This window comes from Danio rerio, chromosome 19 (assembly GCF_052040795.2).
Source record: "Danio rerio strain M-AB ecotype USA chromosome 19, GRCz13ab, whole genome shotgun sequence".
In the NCBI taxonomy this organism is placed as follows: Eukaryota; Metazoa; Chordata; class Actinopteri; order Cypriniformes; family Danionidae; genus Danio; species Danio rerio.
In genome coordinates this window covers 31422954-31446178 of record NC_141039.2, presented here as the reverse complement: position 1 = coordinate 31446178, position 23225 = coordinate 31422954, and the positions used below count along the sequence as shown (strand labels likewise).

Sequence of the window (23225 nt, the reverse complement as noted above, 5' to 3'; positions counted from 1 at the left end):
CTCCAGAGGAGAAACCTCTATTTAAAAAACAAAAAAAAATACCATCGTGGAATTTCATTGGCTCCACTATACCGACACGTCAGCACACGAGGCCGGAAAATAGATTGCCTCTAGCGAATGAGTTCACATATGCAAATCCGTTTCAAAAATTTCCCGGGAAATCTGAGTTTCGCGGGAGGACCTTTCGCGCGTAAACCTCATCCCCTACTTCATTGTCCGCTTCCTGGAGCCATTTTTCGCTGAAGCAAGAGCGAGATCGCATCGCTTTTTAATCGCTTACATCGGGTGTTTTATCCTTTAGCAATTGCACTCATATTACAGCTATGCATTCCTAGCACTGTCCGCTACCATCATTTATGATCATTTTACACCCACTCGCCCGGATTTGGTAGAAAACTAGCTTCAAATCACAAGTGGGACAAAGGGAACCTGCGCCTCTGAGGATCATGAGAAAGGGGGGTTCCTCGGTCCCAGGACAAGTCATGTTGACAGGGGTTGTTAGAGCTGAACAGCACGGTGTTTTTACTGCGGTTTCCGATCGACGGTGTGCAGTTTATTCCAATGCTACCCGTATACAAATAAACACACCGCCGTCCACTAATAACGGCTGTGTGCCCGAGGCTTCTGCTGACAGTTTGTACACAACTCCTCTACAAGGATCCACACATGGGACAGGACTGCGACCCACGTTAGGACGACCACCGGTAAATGACTTGGTTTAATTCTGTGTTAAAGTGTTGCACGTTCAATCCTGTAAATGTTAAGTCGTGAGGCTAAGTCCACTTAGCCTACTTCTGCTGTCATCATGGCTACTGCTGGAGCTTCTTTAAGTCCATTCAGTCTGCAGGTTTATGCAGATTCTGAACTAAACTGCACGTTCATGCTATTAAACAATTTAGCACATTAACCAAATGTCCCCCCAAATATGCATGACGCATAATGATTGTTTACTACAATGAAGACGCCGCATATTTCCGCAATGTAACGTTTGAGTTTGTGCAGTATAACTTAAGACAACACGACTGTATTCGTATTAAACAATGTTTCAGTGCAGTATGTCGTTGTTCAACTTCAATATTGTATTATTTTAGTGTTTGTAAGTCGCTTGGTTGTGCAGTTGCACGCCTCTTAAAGTTTTTGTCAAAGCTCGAGAGTCGCCGATGTAAATCGTTTTTTGTGTGTATAATACATACCCTATGTGATGTATTATCGAGTGGATGTTCTCTGATATCTGTGTAAAAGTTGGCTTTTCCGTGCAAAAGCTTCAATTAGTGAGTCTAGGCCCTGGTTTGTTGTCTTAGGATGGGGGATGGAGTCCTTTCTGAGCTCGCGTACTCTGTGCTAAGCTGAATGCTTTGCTAACTTGTTTTTATCGTTATAAAGTGCTGAAATTCATGACTGCTGTTAGCTCTTTAAGTAATTTTCTACGTAGGTTCGATGGTTTCCATATTCTCCAAAACCTAAACTAATGTGTGGTTTAATATGTTTTATAGGTTTAAGATCATTTAATTCATGATTTAATTACGACTTCAAACTAAACTTCACTTCATTGCTTTAAGTTAAAGTTGACAAATGGCCAACCTTTTAACTAAAAGTACGATGTGTAACGTTAGTAGAAAGCTAATGAAGGAAAGAAAAGAGCTGTATTGCAGTCATGCAAGGCTAATTTAAATTCTACAATAAAAATTATCACGTAAGAGTCATATAATTGTGACAATAAATATTTAATTGTGGTCGTCCTAATGTTAATCTTACCAAATGCATAAATGCAATTCAAATTACGTTTGGATTAAAAAGAAAATGTTTTAATTCAATAAAATTGACTTTATTTAACAACTGGGTTTGTTCCACAAAATTACTTTTACAATATAATCTTTAGGACTTAAAGCATTGATATTGTATTGTTTAAAAAAATAAATGTCTAAAAACATAGCGTTATTTTAAAACAGTTGTCATTTCATGCTCTAAAGCTGACCTTTTAATATTAGAACTATCATGGTTTGAAAAACAGAACAAAAAAAAGACACTCAACAGCAAAGCTAGAAATTCTTAATCTAGATAAACCGAGATTTCCTTCGTAGTTGCTTAATTCATGTATGCAGTGTATTTGTGCATGTCATGCGAGAGATGTATTTTCTGCTTGTTTAATGATGACATCAGTGTTTTTGCAAAATGCAAAAAATAGATCCTGACTGCATCTATAATTATCATGTAGTCGGTGCTACTTTCTTAGTTTCTCAGTGGTCACTGAGTTTAAGCCTTTGGAAAAGGAGGACAGCCATTTTACTGCTCCCCTCTACTGTGTCTGTGTTGTCATGTGCATTTTAGTTTGTGTATTGTTAGTGAAATGAGTCTTTTTAAAATGCTTTAGAGATGTATAAGGTGCTAGCTTTATTTATATATATATATATATATATATATATATATATATATATATATATATATATATATATATATATATATATATAATTTTTTTTATCTAGTAATTTTTACCAACAACTTATTAGCATGTTTTATGCAGCGAATGCCCTTCCAGCTGCAACTCAACACTGGAAAACACCCATACACTTGCATTCACACTCGTACACTGGACAATTTAGCTTCTTCAGTTCACCTATACCCAATGTCTTTGGACTGTGGGGGAACTGGAGTAACTGGAGGAAACCCATGCAAACATGGGATAACATGCAAACTCCAAACAGAAAACCCAACTGACCCAGCTGAGGTGCGAACCAGCGAATTTTACCAACTGCGCCACTGTGACACCCTGTATACTATTCTATTTGTTTTTATCTAGTCTTTTTTCCATCCTTTCCACATGAAGTTTTTCTGTTTGGTTCAAAGTACTTTGACTTTACTATATATTTAGTTCCTAATGCACATTAATGGTGTAAACTTGGGGTTTTAACATGTATGTAAAGCAGGTTTAGGCTGGTAATGTGTGCATGTGTGTATAGTTTTTATTTATTTATTTATTTCTGGGGTGGAATTTAGGCTAAAAGGAGGCTGGAGCTCGACATCACAGACCACCAATACAGTGAGCCAGCTAAAACTCTTCGAAGTCGCAAAGGAGCTCTTAAACTGAAGATTCCCAAAGGTATTAAGTTAATTCTTTTGCTCCACAATTTTTATGATGTAATAAGTATGCAGAACTACTGGCATTAAATTATACCATCTAACCAGCCTGCCTTTCTCAGGCTTCAATGTTAAAAAATGAACATTGACGTCTTTTGCATTTTCAGCCCCCAAAACCCCACCGGAGAAGACTCGATACGACACATCCTTGGGCTTCTTAACTAAAAAGTTTTGTCAGCTTCTGGCGCAGTCCTCTGATGGAGTATTGGATCTCAATAAAGCTGCCATTGTACTCAACGTCCAGAAGCGACGTCTGTATGACATCACCAACGTGCTGGAGGGAGTGCGCCTCATCAAGAAAAAGTCAAAGAACAACATACAATGGCTGTGGGTTACTAACAGACTTGCGGTTCACATTAGGGCTGCATGATATTGGGGAATGATTGATTAGTCCGATATTTAGTTTTTTTTTCAAATTACGGGTTATTTTTATGTTATGGTATGAAAATATGCAGGTAGTATTGACATGTTACTTGAAGAGTTCTAAATGGAAAGGATAAATATCTTTAAATTAAGAAAATTTCACAAGATAGAGGTCTGATTAGGGGTGTGAACCTACACTGATCTCAAGGTTTGGTTATGATTATCATGCCATCGACTTGGTTCAATTCGATATCTCGGTGCATTGGGGATGCTTTCCATAAACAATTTTATATATTACTTGGCAACACAATAATTGTATGTATTTTTTTGTAAATTTACATTTTATATATTATTTGTGATACAATTTTGTCTATTAATACAAGCGGTCAGATATATGAACTGTAAGCTAAAAAAACAAAAACAAAAAAAAAACACTCTTTTTGAATGTTTTAAAACTAAAGTCCAAAAACAAAGTGAGCATTTATAGCAAATAAACTAATTGTAATAACTAATTGTGCACAGCTATCTGCTTAAATAGTTGGAGCGTTTTAATTACTCATGGTTTCCTCCCTTGCTATAGTAAGCCACCGCCATATAACACAAATGTAGTAAATGATGTCTGTACAAATTAACTGGTTATGATTATTGCTAAACCAATACCAAATTGTTTGTGTCTGCATCGCGGTGCATCAAAGTAACAATTACTTTTTACATCCCTATCGAATTATAAAGTGTTTTGTCATTTTTGGGGAAAAAAGATTGTTTTTGTATGGTTGTAAAACGTGGATAAGATGTGCATTGCAAATATACCAAATTGCTGTAACCTCTGAGTTTTAACACTATTGTTGCAATACTATTAAGTTATTCTCAATTTTAAACAATGTATGCAGTCAAGACTTTATTTTAACAATGTGCTTGAGAATACATAAAAACATTGCCAGGCAGTTTGGGGGTAACATTGTGAATTCCATAGTAATGGTAGGTTTAGGGTAAACATTGTGAATTCTTTAGTAATGGTAGGTGAAAGGTGCCCAAATGTCCTACAACTTCAAGCAAGATTGTAGAAAAGTTTTATATTCCATAAAGCAACAAAAGGATTTATGAATGGCAGTGGTTCAATACAACAACATTCGGTTGCATATTGCCAACATTGCAAATATTGGCTGTAATATGACTGCCTTCTACTTTATACAACATACTTTATCAATGGTCGCAAAGTGAGTTTCGATCCAAGTGCAGTTCTCATTGTAAATAGACAATATTAAATACTCGTGGGAATGGAATCTTTTAACAATTTGAGTTTGTTTTACTTTTAGAAGTGAAAATCTTTCCTTAAGTGTTAAACACTCATAGGTTTGAATGTTTTTGGACACACTTCTGGCAATGCAGATTGCAATCAAATCTAAAGTTTACATATAATGTTTAAAGTCACCCAAAAATGAAAATTATTAATTACTTATGTCAACCAATGAAAGCCTTGTTCTTTTTAACACCAATCAAGGTATTTTAGGATGAAATCAGAGAGCTCACTCATCCTCTATGTACTGCAGAGATCTCAACTCAGTCTAAAAGACCTTAAAAAGCCTCCTCAAAACAGACTACATGACTTCAGTGGTTCAATCAGAATATCATGTGAATTCTAATTGTGTGCGCATAAAACAAAATTTAATGAATTATTACTAATCAATGTTTCTCAGTGTCAGTATATTCTGCATGTTTACACGTCACATGACATGCATTTATTTGCATTTAAAGGCAATAACCTAATATCTGTTTGGAAAATGACTAGTGCAGTGGTTGCAACGGATGTGAACTTGTCAACATCCATTGACATGATTTTGGAATTATTTAATGCGGGAGGAGAAATGTATCCACTCCTGTGGATGTGATAGAGAGAATTACTAAAAAAAAAAAAAAAGTTTAAGTAAAAATAAAATCATTGACATTTCTTGATTAAATCCAAACAAAAAGGTTGTTATTTAATATTTGAGGACATGTTAATACCAGCCTGGAAATGAGTTAACATATACAGTCCCTAATTAGCAGAATGCACAAATTAAAAGTAATTTTGCATTGTCAAATTTAGTTTTATGTCGTGCAGCTCTAGTTCACATTTTTAAGTTTTATTATATTTTTGATTGTAGGTCTGAAAAGTAGTGTTGACGTTTGTTCTGGCATTTACAGGGGCTCCAGCCTGCCATCAGACGGTGGGCTTCCATCTCCAGCAATGCAGAGTCACAGCCTGGCCAGAGAGATGCTGGCGCTCACTCAGGAGGAGAGACGTCTGGATGAGCTCATACAGACCTGTACGAGGAACGTCCAGCAGATGACAGAGGAGATCCACAGTCAGAAATATCCTTTGCTAGCAGTTAGCCGTACGTTTTCTAAGTGTATAATGGTTATTTGAGGACAGAAAATCAGAGTGCGAGAAGGAAAGCAAACCCGTATATGTTACATGCTTTGTCCTTAACCTTTCTCACATATGCCTATGTGACCTATCAAGACATTCGAAGGATAAAAAGCCTAAAAGATCAAACCGTCATAGCGATTAAAGCACCCTCTGAAACGAAGCTGGAAGTGCCTGATCCAAAGGAGGTAAGTTTAGTTGACCTTATACATGTTATGTGTAAAAACATGTTAAGTCAGGAGTTACATGTGGACCATTTTCTACGTTTGGTAAAACAAATATTTGCATTATAATTGCTAAACTGTTTTTCTTCAGCGAAAATGGTCAAGACATTAGAAGATTAAAGAAAAATATCTGAAATGAACCACATTATCATTCAAAACTTATTGAATTCCCACCTTTGCCCTTTAGATTACAAATGATATCTCTAAATACTTGGCAGATGGAAAGTGTAAATGCAGCAGTAATAAACTCTTTGTAAAATGATAGTAAAATCTTTCTTTTGCCAACCGGACCATTCAAGACTCTTTAGGGTTTGATTGATAGTTTTATTATATCGTTTTGTTATACTCCACATTAAAAAAGTCATGGTAAATTGTGTTAAATGGTAGTTTTTTGTGTCAATAATTACGTACAGAAGTGTTGCAGATACATACCCCATTTATCAAATGTTAAGGGAGTGGCTCATGGTCATGATCCTGTGATAAAATGCAAGAAATCTACAAAATTAGCTTGTAAGCCAAATAGTGTTTTCTCAAAAAAAAAGCCTCCTCAAAACAGGTCACATGGCATACGTTTATTTGCAATTAATGGTAGTAAATTCATATCTGTTTGCATAACGATTAGCACAGTGGCTGCAACCCATGTAAACCCATATACATTCATTTTGGAATTACTTAATGTGGGAGGAGAAATAAATTTTAATTGCACAACATTGGTTAAAGGCAACCTTATCATTTCACAATAGCTTTTATTAACTTTCGGTAAACATCACCGAAAAATTGTGAAGAAATAGACTACTGCACTTTCTTGTGGAAGTGATATAGAGCATCACCTTAAGTAAAATCAAAACATGGAACTTGCTTGATTGAGTGCGCAAGATTTTGATACAACACCGGCACTGCATGTTCCTCCATGTCGCGTGTAGTGATGGATCGTTTTTGAACTATTTGTTTATTTTGAACAAATCTTTTGTATGACTTAGGGAGTGAATCATTTGTGCATGTGCTCGGTTGTACAAGCGGAACTTCTGTGCTACCTTGGAGTGGTATGTTTCATGCAGAATGCGCACGTATGGCTTCAAACTATATTGATATGAAAAATATTGGATAATCCCGCATCGCGTTGGGGAATCATGTCGATATAATCCAGAACTCAATATACCGCCCAGCCCTAGATTCAATCGCAACCCTTTTTGTTTAACGTGTGAACACAATGACCAATCATAGGCATTCAAGATCTGTAAGAACATGTTACTTTAGACATGTTTATAATAAAAAGACTGTCTAATATGTCTCTCCACATAAAACTATAAAATGTGAGTCATATTTTGTTTACTTTTTATTTATATATATATATATATATATATATATTCACGCCCTATTCACACGGGGCTTCAGCGTCAACGCTTCCCATTCACTTTGAATGGGTGACGTCAGGCGTTGCCGAACTGCATTGTGGATCCGTCGGCGCCGCTTCAGAAGCGTTCCTCGCTGCAGAAGTTGGGACCAGCTCAACTTTTCAAGCGCCGACGGAAGCGTCAGCCAATCAGATCGCTGTATGCAAATACACCAGCTCAGACAGTGGCCTATTGCTGACTGAATTTCATTGGCTGACGCTTCTATGACGATCGTTTCAGCTCCAACTTCAGACACGCCCTCTGTCAAGCGTTGACGCTGAAGCCCCGTGTGAATAGGGCGTAAGGGTGGAGCCGAACCCGAATACGGTATTCGGAAAGGCACGAATAGCGTGTTTTTACGAATGCTTGATTCGAACAAATACTTGAAAAATTATTTGTATTCGGGAGCAAGAAAAACACTATCAAAAAGCAGCGTTTCCTCATGAGACCACAGTGCATGCCCGCGTGAGAGTGAGAGAGAGAGAGAGAGAGAGAGAGATGCTCAGTAGTCGGAGGGCGGGGCGAAGATAAATGGTGTCAGGCACAAGCTTCTCCACAGCAACAGACAGAAGGCTCGGCTGAGCGAAAAAAAATACTTCACTGCATCACTATTTTTGTTAAATAGATTTTTGTACCTTAATTGGGTTCCAAAGGCAGTTTATAAACTTGTAGCGGAGTTGAAGCGGAGTTTTGAGTTTGAAGGGATATTCTATGACATTATTGACGTCTGCAACCGGGTGCTCTGTTTACGCAACGTTAGCTCTGTTAGCGCGGTAATTTAGACAATAGACTGTTGACAGAGTAACGTTAACGTTCGTTTATAAAGGTTAAAACGATGCTTTTGCAGTTGTGTCGAATAGTATGCACTTATGGGAGTTATATGGTACGTCTAAATTACTGTCTTTTGCAGACAGCAAGATATATGCTATAGGCTAGTTAACCTTAGCATAGCTTCCCGTCACTTTTTATTAACTTGAAACTCCTCAAATACATTTGGGCACCATGAAAAAGAGTGAAAAAGACTACTGCTGAGCCATTTCTTATTCCTTCACCAGTCAAAAGAAAAAAAAACCCTTCATGTTCTGTGTGGATTCATTTTACAGTTAGTGGAGCTGCAGATAAAACAAACTGATACTGTATAATGTGTGCAAAAGTGAAATCAGCAGAGATATTAAACATCTGTCAACATCTTCTGTCCATAATCATTTCCTTTTGGCTAAATCCCTTTATCAATCTGGGACAGTGGAATGAACCACCAATTTATCCAGCATATGTTTTACGCAGTGGCTGCCCTTCCAGCTGCTACCCAGCACTGGGAAACATCCATACACTCTCTTTCACACACATACAATAGGGACAATTTAGCTTACCCAATTCACCTGTATTGCATGTGTTTGGACTGTGGGGGAAACCGGAGCACCCGGAGGAAACCCACGCCAACATGGGGAGAACCAAGTCGGGGCTCGAACCAGCAACCTTCTTGCTGTCAGGCGACAGTGCTACTCACTGTGCCACCGCGCAACCTTCTGTGTAATGTATTATCACATGCACTAAAAGCATCCTCTCCTGATACTGTCTGTGAACCCCCCACAAGCATCAATCCCCTCAATCAGCACAGCTATGTTCTGCTAAATCCTCCACAAGCACCAAACCATCAACACAGCCACATTCTGCCCCAGAAAGTCAGTTTAAAAAAAAAAACAAAAAACAAACAAACAAACTTTGTGTCTGTTTTGTGGCAGGCAGATGACAATAGCAGGGCTGTATCTTTTAGTATTATATAGAATACTTTTTGTTCTGCCAGATCTCCCAGGCAGGGTTTTATTTAGATTTATTTAGTTAATTTTAGTTTTTGGAATTCTGTCCATTGGAAAGAAGTTCTTTCAGAAGAAGAACAGTTTTTTGAAGTATTATTTGTTTTTATTCTGTCTATTCAGTGTCCTTCAACAAGAACGGTGGTGGTGGGGTTCATAATATTCACAATGGTATTTTATTAGTTGTTGGTTTAACCATGGATGAGATAATGGCTTCTATGTTATTTTCTTTTCAATGACATTTCTTGTCACATGTTCAAAAACAACAGCCAATATTGCATGTCTATAATTTATATAATGGGTTTAATTAAACAATACTTTCACTATAACGTAAATTAGAAGTGTAATAGAAAAAAAATATATTTTTGCGCCATTTTGAATTTTACTCGAATACAAATACAAATACTTTTCCCCCCTCAACAAATACAAATACCGGCTGCTCCGCACATCCCTAATATATATATATATATATATATATATATATATATATATATATATATATATATATATATATATATATATATATATATATATATATATATATATATACACACACACACACACACACACACACACACACACGTTTAAAAGAAAAAAAATTTTAAAGATCAAGTCCTTTTATTATATAAACTCTTTTGTACATTTTCTGGAATAACTAACCTAACAAAAAACTATAATGTGAAAGATATTGTTACCATGACATAATCTTCCTCATAACGTGAAATAAACTTTTGGTCATTCCACCCAGCCCTAGTTGTTACTTTGGTTTTAGTAGGCTTTTTCATCGTTTTAAATGTGTTTGCAATGTCTTTCTTTTCAGAGTTTACAGGTACACCTGAGTAGCTCGAAGGGTCCTATTGATGTCTTCCTCTGTACGGACGGTGGTGACTCTGGAAGTCCACTACAGAATGGGCTGGATGTAAATGGAAATCACCCTGCGTTTCTCAAAGTCTCCCAAGGCAAGAACTCCAGCTTTTACAACAGTAATATTTGGCCTTTCAGGAAAAAAATAATTGCTGAAAAAAATAAATCATTAAAATTTGAAAGGGTTTTTAGTGGTTTGTATACCATTCTAGTAAAACAGTTTTTTTAAGGACTAAGGCACTTCAAGCACCCTTTTATTTTGTAAAGAACTGTGACATATTAACTATTTTTCAGATGTGTAAATGTGTTTCTTAGCCTGAACTTTATTGCCAAGGATTATTTTTAGAGATTAAGTTTAGATCAGGGCTCTGGGCTGGTCTTTTCATAACTTTAGTGTTTTTAACTTTGAGGAGCTGACTTTCTTTTGCTGTTTGATGGAGCTGATTGTCCTGCATGACTATTGCTGGCTGATTGAGTGATGTTGCAGAAAGAGCTTCTGATAAACGCTTACATTCACTCTGCCATAGGGCTGCTCATTTTGGTTAATTTTGCCAACTGACAATCGCTGCTCGTTAACTGAATATTAATCGTTAACAGATTAATATTAAAATATTATTTAATAAAAAAAATGTATGTGCCTATTTTGTGTGACAAATAAATATTGAATTTTAAAATACTGATTTATTTTAACATGCGAACAGCATACAAAATGTAACGGAGCATCTTCACGCACATGCAGGGTTTTTAGCTGCAAAAAAAACAGAATAAACTAAACAAAAATATTAAAATAAATACTGCTCTAGATCTTTTTTACTTCAATGACAAATTTAGATTACAAACCGAAAACACTGACTGAATCCTTTTTAAGAACCGGCATAGGCTGTTCTTCCAATCATGTTTTTTTTCTACCGTCAAATAAAAAAGAGGCTACCTCAAATAAAACTATCCATAGTAAATGTACATATAATTATTGCTCCTTTGTTAATATTATATTACAAAACCTCTGTCAACATTTTTATTAGAAGTCATTAGTTTAAAGATTGTCTTATTTATGATTATGACTTATTTCCTCAGTCTGACCCACGGTTCATGTGTGCGCGCAACTTGTAATGATAGACAATAAACCTTAAGGCTCTATGTTGACTTTGTAAAGTATAGGCTACTACATGGTATAACAATTTTGTTGTTTACATATGATGTTGCATTAATTTGCATATGTTTTATAAGCTGTAAAATGAAAGCCTCAGTTTGGTGCGAAGTTATTATTATGCAAAAATCAGGAAAAACTTTGAATTTGTTTAATTGGTGGATTAGGTTACTTAGACTATTTAAAAAATGTATATTATGTAGATCAATTATCAACCTACATCACACATGACGTCCCACCGTTCAACGGTTGCAAAAAAAGACTGCAATAGTAAATATGTGCTGTTGTGCGGTAGGATGCCAAATTCGAGTCTAAAGTCCAAAAATAGAAAACTTTTACTAAACACCACACTGCATCACTGCCAACTGCAGACATCTTTGGCTTAAAGGGAGCTAAATGAAGTGATGACCTAATTAGAAATGCTTGACTCTGCAGTTCTCATGTCATATCAGGTAAGTTCACGCTATGCTGAATCATACACATCACTTGTTTTTGATTGCAGAAATGATTTCAGCAAAAACAGTTAGATATAGTTAATTAAACTGCGGACACTGAATGCTAAAAATGAAACGTGAAAGTGTAAGTTATTATGGTAAAGTTGATTTTATATTCACACATTCATTCAGTGACAACTTGTGACACTCCCTAAAGTGTTTATCACGCACTTTGAATATTCGGTCGGAAATAACCTGCTAATGTGACATGAAAACAACATTAACACTGTTTATTTGACTGTAAACAATGTTGTACTTTGATAGTCATTGGCTGCTAATACGATTTCGCTATTAAGAGTTTGTAAATAGGCGAGGCAGTGGCACAGTAGGTAGTGCTGTTGCCTCACAGCAAGAAGGTCACTGGTTCGAACCTCGGCTCAGTTGGCGTTTCTGTGTGGAGTTTGCATGTTCTCCCTGCCTTCGTGTGGGTTTCCTCCGGGTGCTCCGGTTTCCCCACAGTCCAAAGACATGTGGTACAGGTGAATTGGGTAGGCTGAATTGTCCGTAGTGTATAAGTGTGTGTGTGAATGTGTGTGTGGATGTTTCCTAGAGATGGATTGCGGCTGGAAGGGCATCCGCTGCGTAAAAACTTGCTGGATAAGTTAGCGGTTCATTCCGCTGTGGCGACCCCGGATTAATAAAGTGACTAGGCCGACAAGAAAATGAATGAATGAGTTTGGAAATAATACTTTTATGAAATCATATTATTATAGAGAAAGTCAGAATGTGTGAAAAAGCAAAAAAAAAACAAAAAAAACAACAACTTTACCTCCTATGTGTAAGTTCACATACCCTGCCGTACAGTTGTAGTTCGCTGTCAGAATGCAGTCCTTTTGCTTGTTGATGATTATTTACCCAGGCCTTGTATAGCTATTGTCTTCTTTTCTTGTCTTTGGCTAGGCAGAATCTCGGTTTTTAGCTCTACATGGTGTTGAATCTGGTAATCATGGGACAATATTTCTTGCACATGACCACACAGAACAACATTGTTGGCATCCAAAGACTTGTGGGCCTTTAACTTCTGTCTTGTAAAATTACTTGGAGCTTCAATGAGATTGTATATTTGGGGCTGGAGGCTTGGTCATTTCGTCTTATCCAATATTCATTGCGAGGGTGCTATCGCAAATGGACCTGTCAGATAAACGCTGCTCACTTTAACATTAATTTTGCCGGATCTCTGTGCTTATCACTGAGTGACGAGCTGTTATAATACGCTGAAAGCATTATGTAAATAATATATAATATGTAATTAATATATCTTATTTCTAAGACACCAACAAACTCTGTGCTGGATCAGATGTCATGCCCTTGTTGTAAATGCTAGCGCTCCCGGTTTTTATCTGCCACCTCCCTGCGCACGCATCCTAAATGTTTACAAACATGGTAATTGGTCTATAAGAACTATTAATAACTTTAATTTTCCAAATGGAAAAGGTTGGTTTGTTGGTTGTAGCCTACACTACATCATCAATAGCCTTTTTGTTGAGTTTATGACGCGGCTCCAGACAGCACAGAGGCAATCAGCATCAGCGCTGGTTTGTCAACTCATCTGTGACAAACTGACCAGAAATATCCTTCTTTCATTTTGCTTCTTTGGCAAAATACATATGTAGGCACGTGTGGTTGCACGTGTTAAGGTCCTGTGAGTTAACAAATATGTGTTGCACATTGAGTGGCTAATCACAGTGAACACGCTTTTCTGTTCCAAAAGCAAGTAAAACCATTCAAAAGATGCGCCTCTCAATGCATAAAGCGTGTTTGCCGTGATCAGTCCCTTATCCAGTCAAACTTTAAAAATAAATAAAATAATATTTTTAATCGTTTAACTGATACTAATAATCGGTTACAAACGCACCCTTTCGGTTAACAGTTAATCAGTTATTCTGAGCATCCCTACTCTGCCATGTAGATTTGTAGGAGTCCATGACCAAATTAACTGCAAAACTTGACACTTCACATCCACCTTTCACTGTTTTTATACACAATGGGCCTCATTCATAAAATATTTGTAAGTATAGGAGTAAAGTCTTTGGAAGCGGTGTATAAATTAAGTCTCATATAAAGTCTCAATAAAGAGTCTCAAACGCACCATAAACAAAATTATTTTGATTATTCTGCATTTCTTTAAAAGGTTTAGCTGCAGCATTTTTTATGAATACAAAAAAGACTAATAGGCCGTATGCATAACAATAAACATTGACTTAATGTTTGTCCAGCAAAGCATTTTTAGCCAGTTTCAAAATGCAACGCTCTCCTCCTAAAAATGGGCAGCTGGTGCCACTTGAGAACATGGTGGCACAGCATTTTCCAGCTGAGACAATTTGGTTGCTTTTGATTTGGCATTAATTATGGATCTAAAAATGCAGTTACATGTAATATAACCATCTCTCTTGTTGTTCAGTCATTGTAGAAGAACAGTAGGATGGTTGATCAGTGTATCCGTCTTGCACCTCCTTCACTGAATGGATGACTGTTTGACAGTGACAAGCACTTTACCCAAAGTTACAGGTGCAATAGGTGATTATTTTCAGAAAAAAAACTTTTTATTAGGCTGGTTCACATCTTGATGGCAATCATTAAATTAAGTGGTCCACATGTATTTATTTGTTGTCAAATATACTGTGGAAGGTCTGAAAATTTCTAGAGGCTGACCCATCACCCTGTCAGAATATGTAATTGCATACCTCTGCACACCCGGTTTGCACAGAAGTCAAAATGACTGGAAACGTCAACAACCAATCTTTTTATTTTATTTTTTAAAAAGTTTGCTATTGTAATTTATTAGTAATTGTACTATGAAGTAGTAGTGAATGTTCTCTTTAGTGAATGTTACGTGATGAATTGTAGTGTGCAGTCAAGTTCCCCTTTAGGAGGCTTGCCTTTGCATTGTGTTTGCTTTTAGTGCTATCAGGAAATTGCTAGTGTTTTCCAAGATCTCCTGTTGCACTTTTAAAAGTAATCAGCTGCGTTTAAAAATTACATACTTCAATACTATATAGTATGCTAAAACAGTATGCGAGTAGTACCCGGATGACCTACTACTTCCGGCGAGATTCTGAAGTGTGCTGTACCCTCAATGGATGCTATCCCATGATGCAACAAGAGAGAAATTATAAATGGGAGTAAAGCAACGCTACTGATGTGGATGGTTCATGAGAAATTGGCGGATGTAGTACGTTCGAGTTCAATTCATACTGCTCACATTCATACTGTATAGAACAGAATTTTGTAATGGTCGAGTAGTAAATTTAACTTCAAATGCTGTACTTATTGAGTAGTAGGCGATTTTGGATGCAGCTATCAACTCAGCTTAACTTGTATATTAGTATATAAAATGTTTTGCATCATTTATACGCGAGCACAGGGAGCAGATGTAATTTTTTCATACAAACTATTATTAGGAAAATTTAAAAAAAATTTAAAAACTCAAATGTATGACAAAACAGCTTTAGAACTGATTTACGCTAAAAAAAAAAAAAAAAGCTTGTTAGAGGCACTTTAGTTTGTCTTCTATGGTTTGCCAGCAAACATGAAGGGTTCCCATCAAACCTGAATAGATGTAAACTAGTTTTCGTCACTACAGTGAAGTTCTCTGTTCATAAAACCTTTTTCTCAACTTAGGCTTGCTTGTACTTTAAATTCTTTTTGGTGGTGAGCCATTTCAGCCGCATTGTTGAACCTATTGTCTGATGAGATTCTCTGCTTTATCCTGCTCACTCGTGCATTTGTCTTTCATGGACAAACAGCCTTTTTGGGGACTTGAATGAGTTGGTGACATTGTAAAGATTCCACATTCCAGAAATCACAGATTGAAACAACAAGCTTCTCTCTCAATGGGCTGAAAGCATAATCACTATAACCTTCACCTGGACAATCTGTCACTTTAGAACGAATTCAGTGGAAAAATTAGGCTGTTAGTTACAGAATTTGCAATTAAAGATTTCATTCACCCAATAAAAAATGATTCTATTAGTTACTCGCCTTCATGTTGTTCAAAACCCCTCTGATCTTCTTCGGCAGATTTTCTAGGTGAAATCTGAAATGGGGCTGTGCGGTATGGGCAAAATAAACCTATTACGATTTTCTGTACATTATTGCTATTTCGATTTTAATCACGATGCAATTGTATATTCCAGGCGCACTCAGTTGAAAACATCTCTTTTCAGACAAACTTTAAATGTAACTTTTCAGAATGCCACAAGTCGGGTAACTAGAACTTGCCAATCAGCTTCATACTTTGTATAGAATATACACATTTAGGTAGACTAATTACCTCAAATAATACAAACTTTTGGAACTTCAGCAATCTTTTGTTAGTTTGTCATCTTCTGAGAAAACGGTTGATGGTCGTCGAGCAACCATAAGCGAAAAAGGAGCATGAGTGCAAAGCGTGTTAATGCTGAAGGAAGTGACGCGTTTGTGCTTTCCACTTGCTTAGATGCAATATATGACTGACTTGCGATTTTACCTGGTTCTGGGATACATCAGCCTTCCTGTATTCAAAGTAATCAAACATCCAAGATGCTGCCCTTTTTTGGCACCAAGTCTTTTTTTTGCTTATCCCTGTTTATGCAGCCTATTCAGTCTTCTGTTCTCACTCTCTGTTTAGCCGTGCTTTGTTATGATTGGTTCAAATAGCATACTGTGGGAAAATCCTGCTGTTGGGTGATTTAGAAATTGTGCATGTCCAAATTGTGATTCGATTTCAATTAATTGCACAGCCCTAATCTGAAAGCTACCTTATTCTCCATAGGCCGTAAGGTTCCTGACTCGTTGAACGTGCAAATATAACACACGTACACACACACACACACACAAAAACATGTCTTCAGTGGTTCAGTTATAATAATATTAAGCTATGTATATACTTCTGTCCACACATAAAACAAAAATACCAACTGTATACATTAGTTCTCAGTGTCAGTATACTGCCTGTTCATGAGGAGAAAAAAAACAATAAACAAAATCATTGCTTTTGCTTTGTTCTCGCAATGAGGGATGTCGTCTGTTTTGAGGATGTTTTTAGACTTTAAATGAGTCCGAAACCTTGGAGGATAAGCTCTCAGATTTCACTTAAAATATAACTTGTCTTCTGAAGGCAAGCTAAGAACTCTAGTAGGCTTGGGCGCTAATATGGTATACCCCAAGATCTAAAAATAGCAATTGTATAACGGTATTGAAGCGGGTACCTTCATAAAAAAACAATGCACTTATATAAAAGACAAGTATTAAATATTTATTTAATGCCTAAAAATGCGTTTGCATGATTGTCATTACGGTACATTGTGGAGGAGAGAGAGGTGAGGTAAGATGGCGAGTTGCGCACCAAGTGACCTGGTCTCGAAAAAGAACACAACCTCTGCAGTTTAGTAGTATTTCGGGCTTCGTCTGAACGAGAAGGGAGAGGTGGTAAATATGAACTAGAGGTCTGCTTTCCCACTGCTCTACCGCGGGAGCCACAGGACCTGACCAATTTCTTGCAGTGCTGGATTAAATTTCCAAATACAGCAAGCAAGCGAGTACGCACGCGCGCGCTTCCACGTGGATGCTGTTTGTGTGTATGAATAGGAAAGAGCGTGATGCTTTGTGTCCCTTGCTTGCTTGCTTGCTTGCTTGGTTGGTTGTGCGTGCGTGTGTGTGAAGCAGAGAGGTAGAGACAGAAAAGAGGAACGGTTTTTCGCAATGGGACTGTTTTCAGTGATGTTCTCTTTTTGGTGACTGATTTTGTTGTACCACATGGAGAGTAATAAGTGATTGGACCAAGTCTAAGCCTTACATCATATATTTTTTTATTATGCACGCTGATACCGTTTACCAAGGTAAAATAGGGAGGAGGTTTGACGGTATCAAAATTTGGATGCCACCCAAGCCTAAACTCTAGCTTGGAATGATGTAAGGGTGAGCAATTAATAGCATAACTTTATTTTTTGGGTGAATAACCTGGGTTATTCAACGCTTAAGAGTACTTGAATTTTAGACATGAATTCAAGGCCTGGAAAGTACTTAAAAATAAACATAGGTACTTGAAAGTGCTTGAAATTGTGGTTTTATTGTGTTTATGGTGTTATTTTAACAACTGTAGTTTGCTGCTTTCAAAAACTGAACAAAAAAAGGTACAAAAATTGTTTAAAAAAAAAAAACATTTTTAATACAATTTAAATCTTTTACGAAAACTATGACAAATAATGCCTTTTATCAATATTTTAGAATCTGCATTTGAATATTACCGGTATTAAATGTATCTAATTGTATTAAAGTTCTTTGAACATGACAACAGTCAGCAGATTTTGAAAGTGACATTCAAAACATCATTATGGACATTTTAATGTACATATTAAGTGTAAGTGAAATGTTTAGTACAGGAAGGATTTTCATTGAGCTCTGTATGCTGAAGGTGTGAATTACAAAGATGTCTTTTTTTTATTTTTTTATTATTATTAATGAGTTAAAAAGTCCTTGAATTTGGTGTCCATGAAAGAGTAGGAAGCCTGAATAACACTTCAAGGACATTTACACCATGTGCCAAATTAGCTCTGATAAATAGGAGGTATCTGAGACTGTTAGGATAATTTCAGATTGGACTAAGCCATGACCTCAATTAAAACATTTGCAAGGTATTACCTAAATTTGATCTTCACTGTATGTTCCGTTCTGTTCTTCAGAAGCTGCTTCAGATGGACCGGCTGATAATGTGAAGATGAACGGCAACTCTAATGCCAGCGTCAATGGTTTTGGGCCAGTGTCTGGAAATGCCCCCATGTCACCCCTCAGTTCCTCCTTGTCCTCCATTCTCCAACAGCCAGAGGAGGCGATCCCCTTCGTGCCTCTGTCTCCTGCTCTCCTCAGCGACGAATACATGCTGGGCTTGGGAGATGAGCAGGGTATTAGTGATCTGTTTGACTCCTGTGACCTGGACACGCTAGCACTGGATGACCTCCTTAGGATATGAGTGACCCCGGAGTCCTGCTTTTCAAGTTAGTCGACCAGTTATTTTTGCATCCTGAATGAAATCTGAATTGACAAAAATGACACGTGTGAATTTTGAGGACAAACTACAGACTGAATTTCGTTTTTCCCTCGTTGTCACATTTGAAATTCAGAGTTTACGCTTGAAACTCAAGTTTTACCACTAAGGGATTCAAAGTTTCTCTTGTCTGATACTGTAAAGATGAGTTTCTGTACATGGATAATGTTTTAAAAGTAATTTTTTAGTGTGGTGAATTGCATGAGTTGTGTGAGTGTCTATCAACTTTGTCATACTGGTCTTTGTGCTCTCAACAAATATATCGCAGAAAGGTCACAATATAGAGTATCTCTCTAATGTCAATGTGATCATTTTTGTTTGTTGAGTTATTCTTGCTTGCTTTTCAAATGGAAAAAGGAAGTGTCTTAGCATTATAGGCTAGCTAAAAATCAAAGAATACTGTACCCTTATTGATTGATCGATCCAAAGTGCATTTGTTGCATCATTTTGTATTTCACTCTAGCATTTGCACAGATCAAGGTGTGAGAGCTATGTTGTGATCTGTCTAGTGATGTGTGGATATATGTAGAATCAAATCTGTTTGACAGTGTCTTATCACTTTGTTACCAAATGGTCTGGGCAAATTTGAACATGCCTGTGTTAACAATGAAATGCTTCTGTGAGTTCTCATTTATTAAAGTTTGTACAACTTTTAGATTGGAAATGACCCTAATGTAGTCCCCTCAATGTTGAATGTATTTCAGTATCTGAATTGCACTGAAGTCTTAAAGCCATGATGGACGTCTGTGGCAAAACTTGCCCCAATGATGTAACATTTAGTGTCCCACAGAGAATTTTAAGGTTTTTCAGTAGCAGGATTGTTTTGTTTGTAAAATCAGATATTTCCCCCCTCAGTTTTGTCCATTCCAATAAATTAATCATTATACAAAGGCTGCCTAAATAATGTAAAATGATTTATTCCTCTTTTTTTTCTTTATATACCTTAAGTCCTGCAAAATAGATTAAGCCAATTTGTTACTTTAGTTTTATTTCTGTAACTTTTAGGTAAGTTCAGTTGTTTAATACTTCAAATTTGAAGTAACTTGTTAATGCAGTTTTTGCTGTGGTTAAAGTAAATTATGGTACTTAATTATGAATTAGTGCTAATGCTCACTAGTTCTTTTGGTTCTGCATAGGAATGAGGGTATTGGTCATATAGAACAATGTTATGAGTAATCTATTTGCCAGTATGTGTTCTATTCTATACAGTGCAAATTTCGGATATTCTATCCTAAATGTAGATTTGATTTTCTTTTTTTATATATATATAATTAGGCAGTTTTGTGTGCCAACGTGTGTGAAAATGTAAAGTTTTATATATGTGGATTGTAAACTGCTCATCTGTTTTTTGCAAAATTGTTTTTAATAAAGTTATGAATTTCTGCACATTTTGCCAAGTTGATATTGCTATGTATCATTTGTATGATCAGTGTTGGGTGTAACGTATTACAAGTGACGCAAGTTAGGTAATAATATAACTTTTCTAAATAAAGAGTAAAGTTACACATTACTTAAAAAATTTAGGTATTGATATTGGAGTTACTTTTTTAAAATATGTAGCACAAGTTACTTTTTTTTTTAAATAATTGGCTTTTAAAAGTAAATTGCTGAATTTTAAATTGAGATAAGAGAATGTGTTCATTATTTTAAACACATGGGGGGAAAAAAAGAATTGTACTTGAAAATGGTTTGCACTTCGTTAATACGACAAAAAGCACAAAGTAGCAAACATTGAGTTAAAGGCCAGCTTTGAAAATCAACTTTTGTAAGCTGTTTGTGCAGAACTGTTTATATGTATACTGCGTCCACTGTTAAATTAGAGTGATATAAACAAGTCTCTTTTTAAATTTTTCTGACATTAAAATAGAACCAAAATCCTAGTGATTTTGAGGCTCACCGCAACGTCATGTAGGAGTGCGGGTTTCCCCACCCACCGAATTGATTGACAGGTGCCATGTTTCTATAATAACATGTAAACACATGTCCACAGAACATTCTTTTGCAAATAAACTGGGATTAAAATATTTGTTACAACTCTTTTTATAAGTTGTCCAAGCCTAAAACGTTAAAACCGCCTGTTTGTAATAGACAATAAAATCATATAATTCTTAACCGCTACAATCACCACGGTGTCAGTAAAGGCTAGTGTGTGTGTGTGTGCGTGTGTGTGTGCTGCAGACGGCATTTGTGTGACACTCATTTCAGAAAGGCTTGAATAAACTCCACCACAAATACACAAAATAAACTTAATTGGTATTTTTGACTAATGTACTGAATTAAAGTTTCATCCATGTCAGTCACTGTACTATTTATCTGATGTAACGCATGGTGAAAAGCAGACACACTGGGGAGAAGCAGCTCATTTGCATTTAAAGCCACAGTCTACAAATACAGCCGCAGTATACTTGGACACAAAAAAGGCAAATTCTGGAGGCTATAACATCCTACGTTATTAGTTTTTGGTGTGTGTGTGTGTGTGTGTGTGTGTGTGTGTGTATGTTCTAAACTAAATGAAGATTATACAGTGTTGTTAATTGCAGAGTTCCTAAAAAATAACTCAAAAGTAACACAACGTGTAACTTACCATAAAAAGTAACTAACACAGCTAGCTACATTTTAGGAGAGTACCTCAATATTGTAATGCATTTCTTTCCCCAACACTGGGTATGATGGTTATGGTATAAATGTTGTTGTTGTTGTTTTTTTTTTCTTTACTACCAGTTTCTATAGCTGGTTGTATTTACATTTTGTGGTCATTTCTTGATCACGATTTGTTGATTCTGTTGAGATGTTTACTAAACACTGCCAAAAATAAAAAATAAAAAGTTCTTAGAAGTTGCTCTGTGATCTTGCATGCTGCAAAGATTCAAAAACGTTGTTGCATTCATAGAATTAGGGTAAAGTAACTTCCCAGTGGGATCGGATGTGCTACTTTATAATTTCCCAAATGTTAATGAGAAATGAAATCGGTTTAATCTAAATTCCAAATGAAGTGCATTTAAAGATGTGAAGTGTCAATCATAGAGCCTTGAGGAAAAAAAAAATCTAGTGACTGATATTAGGGGGTAAGTTGAATCACTAGGGAGTTTGTAAAGAATTTTCTCTTCAGATAAAATATTAAATGTTAGAATAAATATTGAATGTGCAGATCTTGAGCGCACTGTTGAATTTAAATTTGATATTAATGCTCCGTTTTTACATTCAATTTTTTTTTAAAGCCTCCCTCCCTAGCTTGTCAATGTCAGTATGACTGAGATCAAATTTAGCCAATCAAATGAAAGTAGGTGGGGGTTTACTGTACAGAGAAGCCCTGTCATTGAATCAAAAATGTTAGTTTACATTGCTGTCATGCAAATTAACCCACAGAAAAAGGAGGTGGTATTCGTCATCTTTAACTGAATTAATAATAATAAAAAAATAGTTTCTTCTCAGGAATAGCATTCCTTGTCTTATGTCCGTTTGATGGCTTGAGAATAACTGTTTCAAGCAGTTCTCTCCAATCATTAGTTTACTGTGACATGGTAAAGAGGAGTGTGTAAACAAAGCTCAGCCCCTATTTATTATTCTATTTTGGGAAATAAGTTTGTTTTACCAAAGGGCATAAGCAGTACATCCTGTGTACTATTAAAAATGCTCTGTTCCACACAACTAGTTCATGTTGTTCCAACACAAGTTTTTACTCATTTAAGTGAATAGAACATAAAACAATTAAGTTGTCTTCAAAAACTTAAGAACTTGGTGATTAATCTCATGTTAAATAAATATTTTAAAAGAATAGCACAAATCTTTTAGTGTACTGAATGGCTTTACTGAGGGAGAGCTTCACAGGCACTGACGCATTTCAAGTAACGCGAGTTAATTAATAATATGACTTTTCTAAGCAACGAGTAAAGTAACAAATTACTTTTTAAAAATAAGTAATAATATCGGAGTTACTTTTTAGTTTAATTAATCACTTTTAAAAAATAAATTGCTGAATTAAAATTAGTCACAATGAATCACGCAGTCAATGAGTTAATGTGTCCATTATTTTAAACGCATTGAATGACACAATCACAAAAAAATGAGATTTAAACTGTTCTTGTAAAGTTGCTTTATACACACACACATACTTGAAATATATATACTTGAATATATACATACATACATACATACATACATACATACATACATATATATATATATATATATATATATATATATATATATATATATATATATTTATATATTTCAAGTTTACTGCAAACTTGTAGATATATTGAAATATTTATGTATACTGGGACTTTCTTATAGTATGTAAAAATATAAAATAAAAACAGAATGCAAGAACTGGATAACCTACAGTTACTACTGATGAAC

The 23225-nt window shown here is 35.9% G+C and overlaps 1 protein-coding gene across 2 annotated transcripts; it reads left to right on the top strand.

The window, feature by feature from the left end:
- The first annotated feature begins 184 nt into the window (after positions 1-184).
- e2f3 (E2F transcription factor 3) lies at positions 185-20252 on the top strand. Of its 2 annotated transcripts, none has more exons than NM_001080628.2 (7): positions 185-704; positions 2995-3097; positions 3243-3462; positions 5683-5850; positions 5979-6093; positions 10158-10296; positions 18505-20252. In NM_001080628.2, exons 1-7 carry the CDS (start codon positions 447-449, stop codon positions 18789-18791), a joined length of 1290 nt encoding a protein of 429 aa, NP_001074097.2. In that variant the 5' UTR covers positions 185-446; the 3' UTR covers positions 18792-20252. The 2 variants fall into 2 exon arrangements, with proteins under 2 accessions (NP_001074097.2, XP_087151187.1); XM_087295061.1 differs by having other exon boundaries at positions 226-704; positions 5683-5854; positions 5983-6093.
- The last annotated feature ends 2973 nt before the right edge of the window (positions 20253-23225 follow it).